At 58.0% G+C, this 17,200-nt stretch overlaps 1 protein-coding gene and 1 long non-coding RNA gene across 4 annotated transcripts; one reads left to right on the top strand and one right to left on the bottom strand.

The window, feature by feature from the left end:
* Positions 1-4,116: 4,116 nt before the first annotated feature.
* On the bottom strand, positions 4,117-11,314 carry HJV (hemojuvelin BMP co-receptor). Of its 2 annotated transcripts, XR_011049407.1 has the most exons (5): positions 10,987-11,314; positions 9,068-9,229; positions 7,497-7,999; positions 5,108-6,703; positions 4,117-4,993 (listed from the first exon to the last, which is right to left on the bottom strand). XR_011049407.1 is itself a non-coding variant. In XM_068414730.1 (4 exons), exons 2-4 carry the CDS (start codon positions 9,159-9,161, stop codon positions 6,080-6,082), a joined length of 1,221 nt encoding a protein of 406 aa, XP_068270831.1. In that variant the 5' UTR covers positions 9,162-9,229; positions 10,987-11,314; the 3' UTR covers positions 4,117-6,079. The 2 variants fall into 2 exon arrangements, 1 of the variants encoding a protein (XP_068270831.1); XM_068414730.1 differs by having other exon boundaries at positions 4,117-6,703.
* LOC137671281 (uncharacterized) lies at positions 9,963-15,434 on the top strand. Of its 2 annotated transcripts, XR_011049411.1 has the most exons (3): positions 9,963-11,529; positions 11,974-12,105; positions 14,557-15,434. It is a non-coding gene; the product is annotated as an uncharacterized lncRNA (long non-coding RNA). The 2 variants fall into 2 exon arrangements; XR_011049410.1 differs by having other exon boundaries at positions 11,974-15,434.
* The last annotated feature ends 1,766 nt before the right edge of the window (positions 15,435-17,200 follow it).

Raw genomic sequence — 17,200 nt, 5'->3', positions numbered from 1 at the left:
TGCCAGCCCCGGAGGGATGCGGTGGGTGCTGGCCGCAAGCTGCAGCCCTGGAGCTTCTTGTTGCTGTTTTCTCCACTTTTTTCACCACATATGGTCGCTTCCAGCAAATTCGAGGCGGGGAGGAGGGGCGAGAGGGACGCGAAGGGATTCACAGCGGCCCGAGCGAAGGGACAGAGTGTGCCTGTTGTGCGGTCGAGAGCGGAAAAGGCATTTCCTTTGGCGAGGTTGTTTATGTCCAGGGAACATCACAAATAAATCCCACGCTGATTGCGTCGGGTGCGTGTCGCTGCAGCTGGGAAACGAGGGACTCTGGGGACTCGGGTGGCTCCTGGAAAGCCACCGCTTGTCCCACGCTCAGCTTCTCGCAGCTCGCGTTTGGCTGTGGCCACGGCGGTGATTCAGTGGCCACGGCGGTGATTCAGTGGCCATGGCAGTGATTCAAAGGGCCGCCTGAGATTTCTAGGTTTGAAAGCAGGCGGTGAAGCAAGGGGAGTGTCTCCGTTTCTAAATAAAGCCAGCAGTTTTGGTGAGGACGGGGAGGTTTGTGGTGCCCGCCCCGAGGACGGCGAGCACGGGATCGCTGGCATACAGAGGTGTTTCCCAGGGACCAACCAGAAACGGGTTGGAAAACTCTCTCCAAAACCAGCTTTTTGTTTTTTGCTGCTTTCACCCACAGCGATGGCTCGTGTCGCCGCTGCCTGCCGTTTTGAAATGCTTTGTGGCACAGACCAGGATCCCCTTTTCCCCCTCTCCGTCCCCACTGAACGGGGAGAAGCCCTCTCCAGGCTCAGGCGTGAGGACTTTTCCCCCAGAGCCCCACGTTCCCAGCTCCTGCCAAGGAGCGCGACGTGAAAGCTCACCCTGCCAGATGGTTCTCTGCCATGGTGGGATTTCTTCGCTCCGTTTCTGCCCAGATTGTGTTTCTGCAACAGAGGAAGGGGAAAACCAGAGCTGAGCGTCAACAGCCTGTGACAAGAGACTGAGCTCAGTCATCCATAAACAAGGAGGAGTTTGAGTTGAGGGTTTGGAAAGTCCCGTGTCTTATCGTCCACTCCAGGCAGGAGGACTCCTTCTGGGAGAGCATGACCTCTCCCGGCGCACAGCAGGGCCAGCAGAACCCCCTGCTCTCGGCTCCATCGGCCAAGCCTTCCTCTTCTGGAAGAACAAATCCAGCTCATCTCTCTGCCAAACCAATCCACTGGCTCCTCTTTGCCTTTGGGGTCATTGGGTTTGAAATATGTTGTTGTGAAGGAAAAAGGATCATGAAGCAAAAGATTTCCTCAGCTTGCACCCCTGCTCCACCCCATGGTCCCTTGAAAGGCCCCGTCTGCGGCAAAGAAATAAGGAAGATTTCTTACTTTTCAGCAGCCAGAGCTGCTCCGAGGCTGCCAGCGTGTGGGTGCATGGGGGCAAGGGGGTCCTCATTGGAGATGCTCACCCAAACATCAAGCTCCCTAATTTAGAGAAGCAGTTTGGGTGGCTAAAATTGTGGGGTGTGGGGGGGGCAATCCCCTCCTAGATCTCCTTCACCCTCGCTGATCTGACAGGCAACGAGGCCAGATGGTGAGAGCTTTGTGGGAGCAGTTCGTGGTGGTTGGGGTGAGGATGGACAGCCCCTGGCCCCCAAAGTCATAGAGTAATGGGATCGTTTTGGTTGGAAAGGACCTTTAAGATCATCAAATCCAACCATTAACCCAGCACTGCCAAGGCCACCACTAACCCATGTCCCTCAGCACCACATCTACACGGCTTTTAAATCCCCCCAGGGATGGGGACTCCACCACTGCCCCGGGCAGCCTGTTCCAGGCTTGACAACTCTTTCGGGGAAGAAGTCCTCCTCATCTTCGGGGTTGTGTGGACATCTAGAGGCCTTGCCAGGAATGACACAGGGGGACTGTCCTCCCACGCAGGCTGGCTGCTTGGGTGACACACACGGCAGAGTGATGACATTGCCATATGTGGCCTGCCCGATCCTGGGTACAAAGTTTAGGAGACGGCGAGTGAAGCTGCGTTTACATTTGGCTGCTCTGAGCCAATTTCTCGTGTTTTGAGCACGCTGCTTGTGTGTTGTGGAGGTGAGAACGAGAGTTAATCTTTGGGGGTGTTTAGCCTGGAGAAGAGGAGGCTCAGAGGGGACCTTATCACAGTCTACAACTACCTGAAGGGAGGGTGTAGCGGGGTGGGAGTCGGCCTCTTCTCCCAGGCAACCAGCGACAGGACAAGAGGACACAGCCTCAAGATTTGCCAGGGGAGGTTCAGGTTGGACATTAGGAAGCATTTCTTCTCAGCAAGGGTCATTAGCCATTGGAAGGGGCTGCCCAGGGAGGTGGTGGAGTCACCATCTCTGGAGGGGTTTGAGAAAAGCCTGGACATGGCACTTAGTGCCCTGGTCTAGTTGCCATGGTGGTGTCAGGGCAATGGTTGGACTCAATGAGCCCAGAGGTCCTAATGGTCAGACTCTCCAGACCCTTCACCAGCTTAGTCGCTGCTCTTGACAACTGCCCACTGGGGTGGGCGAACCCCAGGTCTGATCCAGACTGGGAACTCTTGCTCCAACCGCCCAGGTTGGGCATCTGGATGCAGAACAGCCCCAACTGGGCTCGCTTTGGAAGACACTGGCCAGTGTTGCTGGTGTCTTTTTTAGCAGGTGACAGATGTTAGGAAACTTAAGGGCTCGATCCAAAGTCTACTGACGTCAATGCAAGTACTCTTGTTGACATCACCGGGGCTTGGATCCACGCCTACGTTCCACTTCTTTATTTCAGACTGCAATCTGTCAGGGGTGGAAAGGTTTCTTTTCTACTTACAGACTGTAGCACGTCTTCGGGAGGTCTTGCTTCGTCGGCAATCGTTGAGTTGGGGATGCAGAGTACAGAACAATGTGGAGAACGGGTGCCAACCCCTTCAACGCAGCGCACGTTCCTTCCGCGTTGCTGGGCTCAAGCCAGGCTGCGGCTCAGGTTTAAGCATCTGCGTCGCGTGTAAGGGAGGTGGTGGCCTCGTGACGTGCTGTGACTCCCCAATACCTGCTCCAACCAGCATCAGAGCTTCAGACCTCTGTGAGGTCTCTCTTCCAGAGAGCGCTGGCCAAAGTCCTCTCTTCAAGGAGCGTCTGGATGATGCTCTTAGTCGAATGGTTCAGTTTTAGGTAGTCAGCAGTAGGACATGATGGTCCTTACGGGTCCCTTCCAACTTGAGATATTCTGTGATTCTCACGGGCTTTGGGGTTTGTCAGGTGGATGATGGGTGAGGGGTCTGGCGTCCACCTTTCACGGGCAGACCCAGGGAACTCTGCTTTTCTTTTCAACGGGAGCAAAGCCCTTGCAGCCCAATTCATTGCCCCCTTCCCGGGTGAGATGTTCATGAGAAGGCTGGGAAGAGTGACACTGAGTGACAGCCCTCCTGTGAAGCTCTGGGCTAGCACTCGCCACGCTCCTTGGTGGGGACAAAGCTAGTGTGACACTATGAGACACGTGGTGGCCGGGGCTCTGCTGTGCCACTTCTGCAGGGTCACCTCCACCGCCTTCACATTGCTGGTGGATCCTGGGGGCTCTGTCCCCATTTTGTGACCGTGGAGGTACCAAGAGGCTGGTCTGGGGGGCGAGTGTGGCCCTGCTCACCTGCAAGGTCATCAGCCAGCGAGATCCTCGCCTCTGCGTTAGGAAGATCCCCCTTTCCCCGTGGTGTTCTTGTCGATGGGCTCCGTTGGCCAAAATCTAAAGGATAATTATATTCTGCATCATAAAATCTGTCCCTGCGGCGTGACCGTGACGCTGATTCTGGCAGTGGCGTGGCCGCTCTGTGCTCTTCAAGAGCTGCTCTATCGCACCATGGGAGCCTTTGATTACTGGATCAAATCAATCCTGTTTAAGGATCTCCGGCACTATCAACCCTGCAGCCTCTTTAGGGCTCCAAAGGGTTTATCCCTACGGGGAACGTTGCTCCCACGGGGACCTGCGAAGCGCTGAGCGCAGCAGCTGCCCCTCCTCGTTCCGCGTGTGTATATATAGACCACAAAGTGCTCCAGAGTAAAAGGAGCAGTGGGTGGAAGGCGAGATATTATTATCTTCACCTGCTGCTGCCGACCAAAGAAATAAAGAGACAGTTGACAGGAAATGAGGACTTCAAAAATAGACACCTTTAATGCCAAACCCTTCAGGGATTAGCGAGAGCACTGTACGAGAAACGAAGAAACTCTCACGCTAGTCACCATGTGCGTTGGGTGCGTGTCGGAGGAGGAAACATGCTGAGATATCTAGGAAACCTTTCCGTATTTATTCTTTGTGCCCTCGGCAGAGTCAATCACAGAATCAATCAGGTTGGAAGAGCCCTCTGCGCTCATCAAGTCCAACCATTGCCCTGATACCACCATGGCAACTAGACCAGGGCACTAAGGGCCATGTCCAGGCTTTTCTTAATCCCCTCCAGAGATGGTGACTCCCCCACCTCCCTGGGCAGCCCCTTCCAATGGCTAATGACCCTTGCTGAGAAGAAATGCTTCCTGATGTCCAACCTGACCCTCCCCTGGCCAAGCTTGAGGCTGTGTCCTCTTGTCCTATCGCTGGTTGCCTGGGAGAAGAGGCTGACTCCCACCCCGCTCCAACCTCCCTTCAGGTAGTTGTAGACTGCACTAAGGTCACCTCTGAGCCTCCTCTTCTCCAGGCTAAACACCCCCAGCTCCCTCAGCTGTTCCTCGGAGGTCAGACCCTCCAGACCCTTCCCCAGCTTGGTCGCCCTCCTCTGGACTCGCTCCAACACCTCAACACCTTTCTTGAAGTGCGGGGCCCACGTGAAGAACCAGAGAAAAAGTGAAGTTACCAAAGAAACTGCAGATACGCTGAGACGTGGGTTGTAAAACCTGCCTTTACAGCTCGACGGATCCTCCGTACCTGGATGATCTGCAATTCTCTTTCCCAGCTTAATTCTCTGCCTCCATGAGGCTCTTCTGACGGCCCCGCGGGACAGGAATGGCACAGTTTGTAATGTGAGCCCTCTTTATTAAAAAAAAAAGAAGTATTTGCATATGGAAAATATTTCTTATCATATAGAACTCTATCTGCTTTCCTTAAAACCTCTTAAATATATTAATCATCTAATTTGTCCTCACCTCTATATTTATGTACATCTGCTAGTAGCTCCCCTGCCCATCGACACAGTCGTGTGGCTTTTTGCCAGCTCCACACCTTCATTATTAATTCTCTTTTGCAAGTGAAACCCACAGTCTGGGTTGGATTCGAACGGGGTTGTGACAGTGACAGAGAAAGTTGGGCCCAAGGGAGAGGAATACCATGGGGTAGTTTTCCTCACTGAAACTCAACGCTGGTCCGAAGTCCAGAACTGGCTATATCGAGTCCTAGACAGGTGCCAAGACAACAAGGAAAAATAGCAACGGGCGCCTGAAATGTCGGAGCCCTGACGCTCTGCAGATCCCAACGCTGGGAATTAGCACGTCACTGGCCTGGAGAGAGGAGAATACAGTACGGAATTGTTGATTTCTACCTCAAAAATCCCCAACCTTGGTCACAACACGCCGCTAACCAACTTATTGCCTCGCTTCACTCTTGCATTGCTTTGGTAGCAGCTGGGTCAAGGGGCCCCGGATCCACCAAACAACATTTTTTGGGTGCTAAAAATGGGGATGTGGGCTTTGAGCCTGTTATTTCTGAGCCTGTGAGGTTCCTGAGCAGCAGTCTGATGTTATAACACTGGAAGGAAGGTGTAAACAAGTTTGTGGAAAGGCTTTGAGGGGCAGAGACGCGTCTTCACCCCGTGTGTTTCTTTCTCTTTGCTGCAACGTTCTCACCTTCAGGAAAAAGAAACGCGTCAGAATCCGACAGAAAAAGTTGTGATCTGCCTTCGGAGGAGGAGCGAGGCTCTGGCGGTGCCGTACGTGTGAGAACAGCGGATGCAAACCAGTGTCTCGCCGTCTTTCATCCTCAGCGCTCCCCTCTCCAAAGGTCTGTATCTCGGAGTCTCCTCGGTGGGGCATCCCTCTCGATCTGCTCGGCACGGCTCTCGAGTCAGCAGCTCGCTCGGGTTACCCCGTGGCCTGGCTGGATGCGTGCAATGCCAGCGAGAGCTAAAAGTGCAACGAAACAGCCCAAAGACCAGAGGTGAGGAGGAGGAGGAGGAGGAAGGAGGAAGAGACACGCGGGCAGCCTGCCCCAGCCTGGAAGATGTGCAGTTTCTCTGCGTTGGGAAGGAAGACCCTGGCGTCCTCCAGCGCTCCACGAGCCGCCATGGTGAAGTTGGCATCCCCCGAGGTCACCACGTCGAAGACACACGACTGGAAGTAGACGTCCTCCACGGGCAGCATCTCCTTGCAGAGCGCCCGAGCCTCCTGGGCGGCCGTGCGGCCGCGGCAGCACTCGCTGCGGGAGATGCGCTGGCTGCGGGGGCAGCCGCCCACGCAGAGCTGCAGGTCTTGCTCCTCCGTGAAGGCACGTGCCACCTCCTCGGCTGCCCGGATGGAGAAGGAGAGCTGGCGGCCGGCCTGGCGGATGGCGATGGTGGTGCCGATGTACTCGGCGCGGATCTCCACGTGCCGCCCGGGGCTGCGCTCACGGATGGCCAAGCTGCTTCCACCCGGCCTCTCGCCCCCGTTCACCGAGCCGTCCTCGAAGGCTGCCGGCAGGTTGTCTATCTCCGCCTGGTAGACCTTCTGGTCGATGCATTCCTTCATGTTCTTGAAGATGATGGTGAGCTGCAGAGAGCAGATCGGAGAGGGTTTGGTCTGAGCTGCGGGGTGTGAGAGCAGTAGCCATGTCCCCACCCCAGGTACCCGCTATCGAGGGGAGGGCAAAGCAGATGGCACGTGTCTGCCTCACCGATGCATCTCCCTCTGCCCCAAACTGTCTCTCCCACATTGCTGCAGCCCTTTGGGGAACACAGCAATCTTCTTTCCTTCCTTTGTTTCCTTCTTTCCTTTGTTTCCTTCTTTCTTTAACACCACTGAAGCAACTGTGCTCGTGCCCTGCGATAGGACAAGGGGCAACGGGTGCAAGCTAGAGCATGGGAAGTTCATCCTCAACATGAGGAAGAACTTCTTTACTGTGAGGGTTACAGAGCACTGGAACAGGCTCCCCAGAGAAGTTGTGGAGTCTCCTTCTCTGGAGACTTTCAAGCCCCGTCTGGATGCGTTCCTGTGTGACCTGCCCTAGGTTGGTCCTGCTCTAGCAGGGGGTTGGACTCGATGATCTACAGAGGTCCCTTCAAACCCCTGACATTCTGTGAGTCTATGAAAACAGAGAGGGAGCCCAGCCCAGCATTCAGGTAACCCATGGACCACACTAACCCATCCCCAGGCAGCAACGGGAGCGTTCGCCAGCCTCCCTGGTCCCCTGAGGACCCTCATCCCACTTGTTCCTGCAGATGTTAATTCCTGATCCCACGTGGGTTTAGCTGAAGCTGTTGCCGCCCTCCCCAGCCCCTTTAGGGCGTGCGGGGGGTGCCCTAAGCTGTTGCTGGAGCACGAGCATCCCGTACATGAGCGTTACCTTGCTAGTGACCGTAGCGTTGGAGCCCTTGGCCACCGGAGAGCTGGTTGCTTGCACGAACAAGTAGTCGTTGTCCAAGAGAGGCCACGAGCCCTCCACTCGGCAGGTGTGGAAGTCGTCGTGGAAAGTGCGGATGTGGGGGTCCCCGAAGGCCGCGCAGTGCTGGTAGCTGGGGGGTTGGCCGTGCTTGTAGAGAAAACTCTTCTCATAGTTGCAGATATCGAGAGACTCGAAGCCCTGATGGTTGGGGGCCGGGGGCCGGGGCCGGGGGGGTGAGGTGGGACCCTCCTTGGAGCAGTTGTTCTGGATCATGAGGTCCTCGATGCCGTGGACGGCGGAGTGGTAGGCCAGGTCGCCCCGGCACGTGCGGGCCGTCTTGCGGGTGCAGTGGGAGTAGGAGCGGAGGGCGTTGCAGTAGGCCGCGTTGCGGTTGGAGCCGCGCAGGTTGAGCGTGGCGGCCACGTACTCCGAGTTGCAGCGCAGGATCTTGCACTGGGAAGAAACTGGGAGAGACGGGATGACCCGGGGCATCCCGGTAGAGCTTGTAGGAGTGGGGAAAGGGCAGCCCCTTCTCCTCCCACCACCACCCACCATCCAGATCTCATGATGGAGACACTTTCTGGAAGCACTTATCTCCCTGTTAATGAACGTGGTGGCCAGTTTTAACGACCTGGTTCTTATGGGGAACGACTCCAGGGTTGCCTGCTGCAGAAACAGGCTGGAGCCCGTCGTGGAGGGCAGTCACGGGGCCGAAGGGGTGTCCTGAAGCAACTGGGATGTGCAATCGTACCTGGGGCACGAGCGCGGCCGAGAGCCAGGGCAGCAGGCGCGACTGTGACCCTGGGACATGGCTCACACGGGGATTCTTCGCCCCAGGGCTTGCCAGGGGACAAAGGGGAATTTCTGAGCTGGGAAACCCCTTCCTCCCATTTCAACCTTGGCCTGTGCCATCGCTCTTTCACGCTGGGCTTGACGGCACCAAGGACATCCTGCCCCTCTGAGGTGGTTTCTCCGTGCCACGTGCCACAGCTCCAGGAGAGCTAACGACCTCGCCCCAGCAGGAATCGTTTAGCTCGTTAAGCAGAGGGGTTATAAGGGAGGGCTGCCCCTGCAGGAGGTGAATGCCAGCTGGGCAGGGCAAGGTGCTGGGAGATGAACTGAGGTTTTGCAGGATGCTGGTCTCAGCTCTCCGAGGAGATTGTCTGGGATGCGGGAAGGAAAGCGAGGGGCTGAGGGATGGACGTGGCTGGTGCCTTTCCCTGGGAGACCTTTGGCTGTGCCCTGCTGCCCCTGGCTCGTCTTGGTAGACAACGGAGCATTTAAGGGCTCTCTGGAGGGGAGCAGCCTGCTGCAGGAGGGCAGGGGGATGCTCCCCTTGCTGGTGGGAGCACTGCCTGCCCTTCCCTCTGCCTGTGGTGGGCCACGGCCACCCTGATGCTGCCTGAGGGCTGTTCTGCTTGCTCAGGTCACCTCCCGGCAGCTCTGCCGTGGCTGTGCCCTCCCTGCAGCTCCCACGGGTGTCCTTGCCAGGGATGTGGCTGTGGCACGGCTCTGCCCATGCGGTTCCTTACCATGCCTGCAGAAGAGGAGGAGGAAGAGAGCTTGGAGGAAGAAGCCGGGGTTCCTCAGCTGCCCTGGGCCCTCGCTGCAGGCAGGTTTCCCCATTCCAGTCCATGCAGAGCCTGGGGGGTGGCTCAGCCGCTGGCTTGTCCCGGCTTCATCCAGCAGGTCCCCTAGAAGCAAAGCGGAGCTGAGAGGTGCCGGCAAACGTGAGCCGCTGCCAGATGCAGCCCCGCAGGGCTCGGCTGCGCTTGGGAGTGAATCCCCCCGGGTTTGGGGTTTTTAACTGCTTTCTGCAGCTCTCATCTTCCCCCCCGAGGCAGCTGCGCTGTGTAGTTCAGCGTGCCAAGAAGTTAAAGCTTCCAGCTGCCCGTGGAGAGGATGGGTGAGCTCCAGGGGCTCGGGGAGGCTTCAGGGCAGGGATGGGTGCGGAGAGGACTTCAACTGTCCTACGTGTCAGGGCAGCGTGGGCTGCTCCTGCCCCCACCAAAGGGAGCGCAGCACCCAAGGGGACAGGAGCTGAAAAGCCAAATTATAAGTGCAACTGCCATGATACCCGCAGCCAGCACCGCTGGGCGATACCAGCACCTCCTGCTCCACTGAAAACCCGCGTCCACGTTCCCTCAAAGTGGGGAAAAGTGCTCTCAGCCACGCTCCACCTTTCCCCCTGGGTGCTGGGGGGCTCGAGCTCGCTGGAAGGGGGGCATGGGAAGCTGCCCGCGTCCGGGCAGGAGGAGGTGCAGCCACGGGAAAAACTAACTTCCCTTGTGCTTTGTTGAGTCCTTGGTGGCTTGTTTTAACAGCGGGTTATTAGTGTCACTTGTTAGTCAAACAGCCCTTTGCGAAGGTCCTTTTGAACCTGCTGGATGTGAAATGGGTATTTTTTTTTCCCTCCCCTTTAGCTTGTGTGAGGTGCTGGTTGCCAGAGGCTGGTGCTCGCGGTGACGTGTCTGCGCTCGGTACCCTGCGCACCCGAGGAGTTGGTACTACTGACGCTGGGACTGCGAGTAAGTGTACGCTGCACCCTGGGGGGGAGAAGGGATTGAATTCTCCTCCTTCTCTCAAAAAAGGTGAAATCCCAGCCCTGCCAGCTCTGTCTGGCACCTTCCAGCTCCCTGTTGCAGCTGCAGCCGTCAAACAACCGCCTTGGCCGTGCTGGCCGGCACGGTGCCGTGGCTGGGAGCTGGCGGCCCCCCGTGCCCCTCTGCCAGCTGGGCCGGTGGCTCCCGGGGCAGATGGCTGGCGAGGAAACGTGCTGCAGAGCTGCTGGCGATGCTCGGGCTGCCAGCTGCTCCGGGCAGCAAGGACAGGCTGTGCCAGCCATGACACAAGGGTCTCTGGGGCGTGGGGACACAAGTCCCAGTACTAGGACTACTACTAGTACTAGTACAAGCAGACCGTGCGCCCCGATCCTCCGCCGGTGCCCGGCGCTTGCTCTGTCCCACCTCACCCTACCTTGACCAGGCTGAGCATCTTCCTTGGGGCTCACAGGAGCTAGTGACCTCTCAGGACCACCCCCCCAAAATCCCCTGCAAGCGGTGGCACAGAGGGGACCTGGCACGCTGGTTAGTAGACAAAGAGCTGGTTAATGTGTAGCAGAGGAGCGTGGCAAGGAGAGGCCCTGCCGTGGGTCCTGCAGGCAGCAGGACTTTCTCTAGGATGTCCCGACCCTGGTGGCATTAGGAGAAAGGCGGCAGCAGCAGTTAGAGATGCTCCACAAGCCCGAGGTGATGCCACCTGCGAGGGGAGATGGATGGTTTCTGGCTGCCCCAGGCAGGGCAGTGAGGGGGGGCTCGGACACCCCGGTCCTCCCTCTGTTTGTGGCCACCTGCATGTGGGACCAGACCCTGGGGCACCCCTGGGTGCCAGTGCTGATGTCCTGTGCCTCGGACCCTTGTCCCTGCCCTTGCTTTGCTGCAGCCCCACTCACCTGCATCAGCCTCCTCTGGAGACGAGCTGGCTCCCACGCAGGGAGCTCCTTCCCTGGGGGACACACGGGGCGGCTTGTCCTTGTCACCCAGCTCTCCCCCAAGTGACAGCCAGCGAGATCCATGGCGTGACAGCCGGGACAATGCCACCCTCAGTCCTGGGCACCTCCATGGCCTTGCAGCCGGGTGAAACCCAGGGTGCTGGTGCGGGAAGCCTGGCCGGGGGCGCGGGGAGTAGACCCCACCGCCGGGCACCGCGGTCCCCGCGCGTCCTCCCCGGCTACCTTTGCTCCGTCCTCTTCCCCCCGCAGGGCAGAGGATGGGTGTCGAAATAGATCCGCCTAAATTTAGACAGGCTAAAACCCGGCCAAGAACAACAAGCGGAGGGGGCAGAGGGAGATGGTGTGTGGCAAGGGGAGGGCAGAGGAGCCCGGCGAGGGGGCGGGAGCCCCCAGACCCCCCAGCTCGGTGGCGTGGGGTCATGTCACTTGTGGGCCACGGCACGGAACTGGCTTCTTTGGAGCTACCTGGTTTTCCTGCCTGGGGTAATATTGCAGCCCCCGTCCCGCAGCGAATGCTTTTTTGGCCGTGCCTCTCGTATCTCCCCCTCCTGGGGCACAGCCGAGCGCTGGGCACAAACACAGCACGGGCCAAAGGTGGCTGGTGGCCCCAGGGGTCGATGAACGCCCGGCTGGGTCCCTGAAAGCCCACCTGGGTGCAGAGAGCGGCTGCGCAAAGCCCTGGGTGTGCAGGGAGGGGGAATGGGGGGGAAACGTCCAGGTCATGGAATCATAGAAGGGTTTGGGTTGGAAGGGACCTTAAAGACCATCGGTCGGGCTCTTCTGGGGTGGTCTGTCCATTTGGGATCCCTGGCTGGAGGGCAGGGGTTGAAAGCAGAGCCCCCAGTGCCCCCAGCACCCACAAACCCCTTTGGGAACCCCACAGAAAAGCCTCCTGCCTCCTAAAACCAAATTCCTGCTGTTTTCCAGGTCTTGCCCTTCGCGGGGGGGAGCAAAGCCCTGCGGACCCGCGGCGCCCTCGACGCCGTTGTGCCCCGAGCCTCGTGCCAGCCTGAGCCCAGGGGAGCAGGTGGAGCGGCCGGGGTCACCCGAACCCCCCAGGTTTGCCGTGCCCCTCCCAGGGGAATCGCTCCCTGTTCCTGCAGGGCACCTCTGGGACAGTTTGGGCTGTTTAGGGATGGGGGGAAAAGGGTTTCCCCCTCTGAGCCTCCCAACCACTGGGGTGGGTCCTGGCAGCCCCTGAACTGTTCTTCACCCAGAGAACTCGGGGGGGAAAGGAGGGATCGTGGCTGCTTGTTGCAGAACGAGCTTAAATCCGCAGCCAGGCGCTTGGTTTGAGTGGGACAGTGCATCTTCCGTGGGGGCAATGGAGAGAGGAGTGGGAAACAAAGAATAAATCCCAGCTTGGGTTCCGATCCCAGCTGGGATTTACGTCGGCAGCCACCGGAGGAGGAAGGGTTTAGATGCCCATTTATTTTTTTCCGCGCTCCCGGCGTGCCCAGAGGCTTCGCAGCTCTTCCCTGCCCACTGTTTATGCTCTGGGTCTCTGTTACCTGGTAACAAGGGATAACCAGGGAGTGGAAAAAATCTTGTTTAATAAATAAGACCCATATCCTAGTGTAGCCTCCCGAGGTATGGGGCGCCTGGTGTCCTCCTCCCCATCTGCTGCCGTAGGCTCCCCCGCAGCGAGCCCCCGGCGCGGGGCGGCTGCGGCACCCGCCGAGGGAATCGGTTACACGCGGGGCGGGCAGGTGGGAATTCTTCTGGCGCAGCAGACGGGCCCATCTGGGCTCTCTGCATCCCACCCACCCGCTCCGTTTGGACACAGGAGGGGAAACCAAACCGGGGTGACCAGGTTGGTGCAGCCCAGACGCCAGGGTGTGGGGCTGTGCCGTGAAACGGAGCCATCGAGGGCTTTAACGCGCTGGGGGCTGCGGGAACATGTTGGGCTGAGGAGGGTGGGAATGTCTCCCGAGCTGGCAGAGAGTCACGGTACCAAGACAAAAAGCATCTGTGATCAAACTGCTCCCGAAAGCCAAGTCCCCCCCCGGCTTCCCACCGGCAAAATCAGCTGGAGGTGTGGGAGGCACGAAGCACCGGCTCCCACCAGCTGGGTCCCCGAGCCCTGCGCCCAGCTGGCCTCACCCCCACCCTCCTGCCCGCGAGGATGAGGCTTTCCCAAGCCCTGGGAGGGGGGAGAGACCCCAACCCTGGTTGTTGGTGGGGAGCAGGTACCGTGCAGCTCTGCCTGTGAGTGTCACCCACACGGGTGTCATCGGGAGCCGTGTCAGCCCTCCGACGGCTGGGGTAGCCCCTGTGTGCCCAGCCACCAACGCAGTGAGTTGGGTGAGGGTTTGGGGTATAACCCTCGTGCCTCGGGGATTTAATCAGCTCAGGGAGACCCTCCCCAGCCCTGTCTGCAAGCCCGCTGCTACCAGGAGCCCCGGTCTGAACCCGGGGGCGTTTGCACCCAAAATGGCCCGCAGGGATGGGGAAACTCAGCAAAACGTGTCCGAAGAGGCATCAGGAGGAGTCTGTCTGCCTCCATCAGCGCCGTGGGCACGAGCAAACCCTTCTGCCACCCGCCAGCGTCGCTCCTGGATGCGGCTCGGTTAAGGTCCCATCAGGGAGAGCTCCGCCGGCCCTTCCCGAGCATCCCTGGCTCTTGGGGTGGGAGGCAGGGGATGAGCCATGAGCATTGTCCCCGTGCTCCCACAGGCCAGCGTCCCCCAGGAGCTGCAGGGCTGGGGCCTGGGGAAGGCAGAAGCTGCTGCAGGGCTGGCAGAGAGGGTCTCGCTGCTCCCCACATGGCAGCCGACGGGGCGTTCGCACGGCACCTGCTCCAACCCAAAGCGTCCCCCTTCCTCCCGTGCCCTCCTTGGCATCAAGCCCCCAAACCCCTCCTGAGGATCCCAGTGCTCCACTTACCCTGGCAAATGCCACCCCAACCAGCCACAGGATGGGCCACCAAATGTCCCCGGACCCTCTGGTTGTGAGTCCTGGTGCCCGGCGCGGGTTTGGCCACGGGCAGGAGCGAGGAGGGAGCCGCGGCTGTTAATGCCCCGGGCTCGGCACGGAGGGAGAAGAGAACAGCTGAACTTCACGCCAGCCCGACCCGTCCCCGCGAGCGGGAGGAGAGGGGGGCTCAGTGGACGCTTTAAAAATAGCCAGTCGTATTTTCGATCCCGAAAGCCGGATTCCAGTGGGGAGGGGAAGGGAAAAGGGAGGGAGGGCAGGCGGCTGCCCAGCTGCGCAAGCCATGGGTGAGGTGGGCGCGGGGTCTCGGAGCTGCTGATCTTGGGGGGGTTCTCCAGGGCTCCGGGAAGAACGAGCGGGTTGGGAGTGCAAAGCAGGGCTGGGAAGTTGAGGCAGGATCCTCTTCCAGCAGCACCCGCCTCCTCGAGCATGGCTGGGGCACCTTCCCCTGGCACGGCGGGGCTGGGAGCGAGGGACCTGGGCTGTGGGAACTGCCCTTCTCCTGGCTTCACAGGGAGGGAGGTGGAAAAGCCGATGAAGGTGCAAGTCTGGGGTCAAGTTAAGCTCTTCCTCCAGGTTTCTCCAGCCCAGAACTTTCCTTCTCGCCTGCTTGGGGAGCTCAGGAGGTCCCAGGAGATGCTGGGAGGACCAGAAATCTCGGTGCTGTGTCTGGAGAGGGAAGATCTTGAGAAGATCGAGAAGATCTCGAGAAGATCAGGGAAGAATGAGGGAGCTGCGTCCTTCACCCGTCCTACCTCAAGCCCAGGCAGTCGCCCCGTGCCTCAGTTTCCCCACCAGTTAAAACGCAGCGTCCTGGTGCTCACGTAGCGCGGAGGAGGCGGGGGGAGGAAGGTCTGGGCTCCGCGTGGCTTCGGAGCGAGGATGGCACCGGGGGCACCGGAGGGAACCCAGCCCCAGCGCCAGCCCTGCCGGGTGCAGGATGCGGCCGGGGGGACACGGGGACGGGCACCACGAGGTGGCAGCAGCGCTTTGCGAGTGGCTGGGGGGGCTGCGGAGCGTGGGCATGGCATGTGTGAGCGTGGGCATGGCGTGTGTGGACATGGGTATGGTGTGTGTGAGCGTGACCATGGTGTGAGCGTGGCCATGGCATGTGTGAGCGTGGCCGTGGTGTGAGCGTGGGCATGGCGTGTGTAAGCGTGACCACGGTGTGTGCGAGCGTGGCCAGGTGTTTGTAAGTGTGGCCATGGCGTGTGTGAGCGTGGCTATGGCATGTGTGAGCATGGCATGTGTGAGCGTGGCCATGGCGTGTGTGAGCGTGGCCATGGCATGTTCGTGCGGGCTTGTGCCGAGGCGGGCACACACGGAGGGGCCGGCTCTCGGGCGCTTCCTCTCCTCCACCCATCGCTCTCCTCGGGGTCAGACCCCATTGGCTTTTCATGTCTGTGGAGGGGGGAGGACGCGTTAATTCAATAAATTAAATTTATAACAAACTATATTGTCCTTTTTTGTGCGTTTCCAGCAGATTTGCTGCTCCGAGCCGGGGTATCTCGTCACAGGCGCACCCCGGACACGCTGCGCTCGGGTGGGATTAATCATCTTGGGTTTATCTTTGGGAGAGATTTTAATGTGATCAAGGTCTTGCAGAAAACGGATGATAACAAAGCGCCGCAAATATATTGGCCGATGCCCACAGAAGAAATGCTGTCAGGAAAATGGAATGAAGGCTTGAAAAATGGGATTTGGGGGGGAATATTGAGCTGGCAGCAGAAGCGGCGGCGTTTGGGCGGAGAAGGGGAGCGAGTCCTGCCTGGGGACGGGGGGAAAGTTCCCCAAACCCGGAGAAGTTTGTTTTGGGGCGACTTTGAGGTTTTACCCCTGAAAATAATTGGGAAAAAATAAAGTGAAACAAATCGTTGAGTCCCAAAGAGACACAAAAGGGCTTTTATTGACTCTATTTGTGGGGGATGTGAATATACCTTCATCCCCCTCCCAAAATCTGTCACAAAACACCTGCCCCATCCCCCCACGGGTTTATTTCCTCTGCTTTTAGTTCCTTGGCTGTTTTTCCCAGGACAGGACCCCCCTTCCCAGCGATCCCACTCCCCTTCTTCCCTCCGTCCCCCTCGATGGCGGTTCCTCTCCGGTACCAGGAGCTATTTCACCCCCCACCAAGACCCTCCCTCAGCTTCACATTTATTTATTTATCTTTTATTCTTTTTGCAAAAAGCCCTTTTTTCGTGTTGCCTCCTCGGGGACCTGAATTAAACCCCGTGTTCAGCAACGGGGGTGGCAGGATTGACTAACCATCACTGCCACGATGGTGCAAAGATCCTTATTCCAGGGATATGGAAGCAAAAAATACTTAAAACATCCTTTACACCGAATTTATCCAGAAGATTTCCCAGTTTTTTAACTGAATTTATTTGGATTTTTTAATTCCTACTTAATCGTGTTAATCTGAAGTGTCTTTTCTGCTCTTTTTCTCCTCAGGCACGCGGGGCTGGAGCTCTCGCCGCGTTATTCCTTCGAGGAACGGGCAAATTCGCCTCAAAATCTGCCAAAAAAGCCGTTGGTTTGGTGCAAAGGAAGAGTTGAGGGCGGTGGGATGTGGAGCGACGAACCCCAGCTGCGTTTGGGGGAAAAACTCACCAAAAAAGTCCAAGCCAACCCCTCTGTTTGGGTTTTTTTTTAGGAATAAGTTTGGGAGCTGGAAGCGAGGAGCAGTGATTTAATTTCTTTTTTTAATTATTATTTTAAAAGATTTCCCAGCTTAATCAAACATTTTGCTTTTGCTTGTGCTGGAGCAACACAGAGGGGGAAAAAAAAGACTCGTTCCCATTGCTGGGGAGGATTATTGGGTTTAATTCTTATTATTTCCCCTTCTCCCAGATTTTAGCTTAGAAAAATCAGGGTGAGCCAGCAGTGCTGCAGCTCAGCGGCTGCTCAAGGGGATGTGCCAGCTCCACTTAAATATCTCTGTTATTTTTCATCTCTTATTTCAAAATATCTGGGAAAAGCCACGATTTAAAGCTGGCAGCACCCTCCAGCAGCCACCTCTTTGTGAATGCAGAGCCCGTCCCTCCGAGCCCAAAGTGATGGATCCCTGTCCTTATGCTATAGAAATTTTATAGATTTCCTATAATCAGCTTCTGTGTCTTCTGCTAAAGGTTACTGGTGGGTTTTTTTTGAGCAGAAGAAAGAATTAAACCTTTTTGGATTTCAATAAAAGGTGTCAGGGCTTGTGGGGGCACAAAGCAGG

This window comes from Nyctibius grandis, chromosome 17 (genome assembly GCF_013368605.1).
Source record: "Nyctibius grandis isolate bNycGra1 chromosome 17, bNycGra1.pri, whole genome shotgun sequence".
In the NCBI taxonomy this organism is placed as follows: Eukaryota; Metazoa; Chordata; class Aves; order Nyctibiiformes; family Nyctibiidae; genus Nyctibius; species Nyctibius grandis.
Note: the sequence above shows the minus strand (reverse complement) of the source record. Positions and strands in the feature narration are given on the sequence as shown.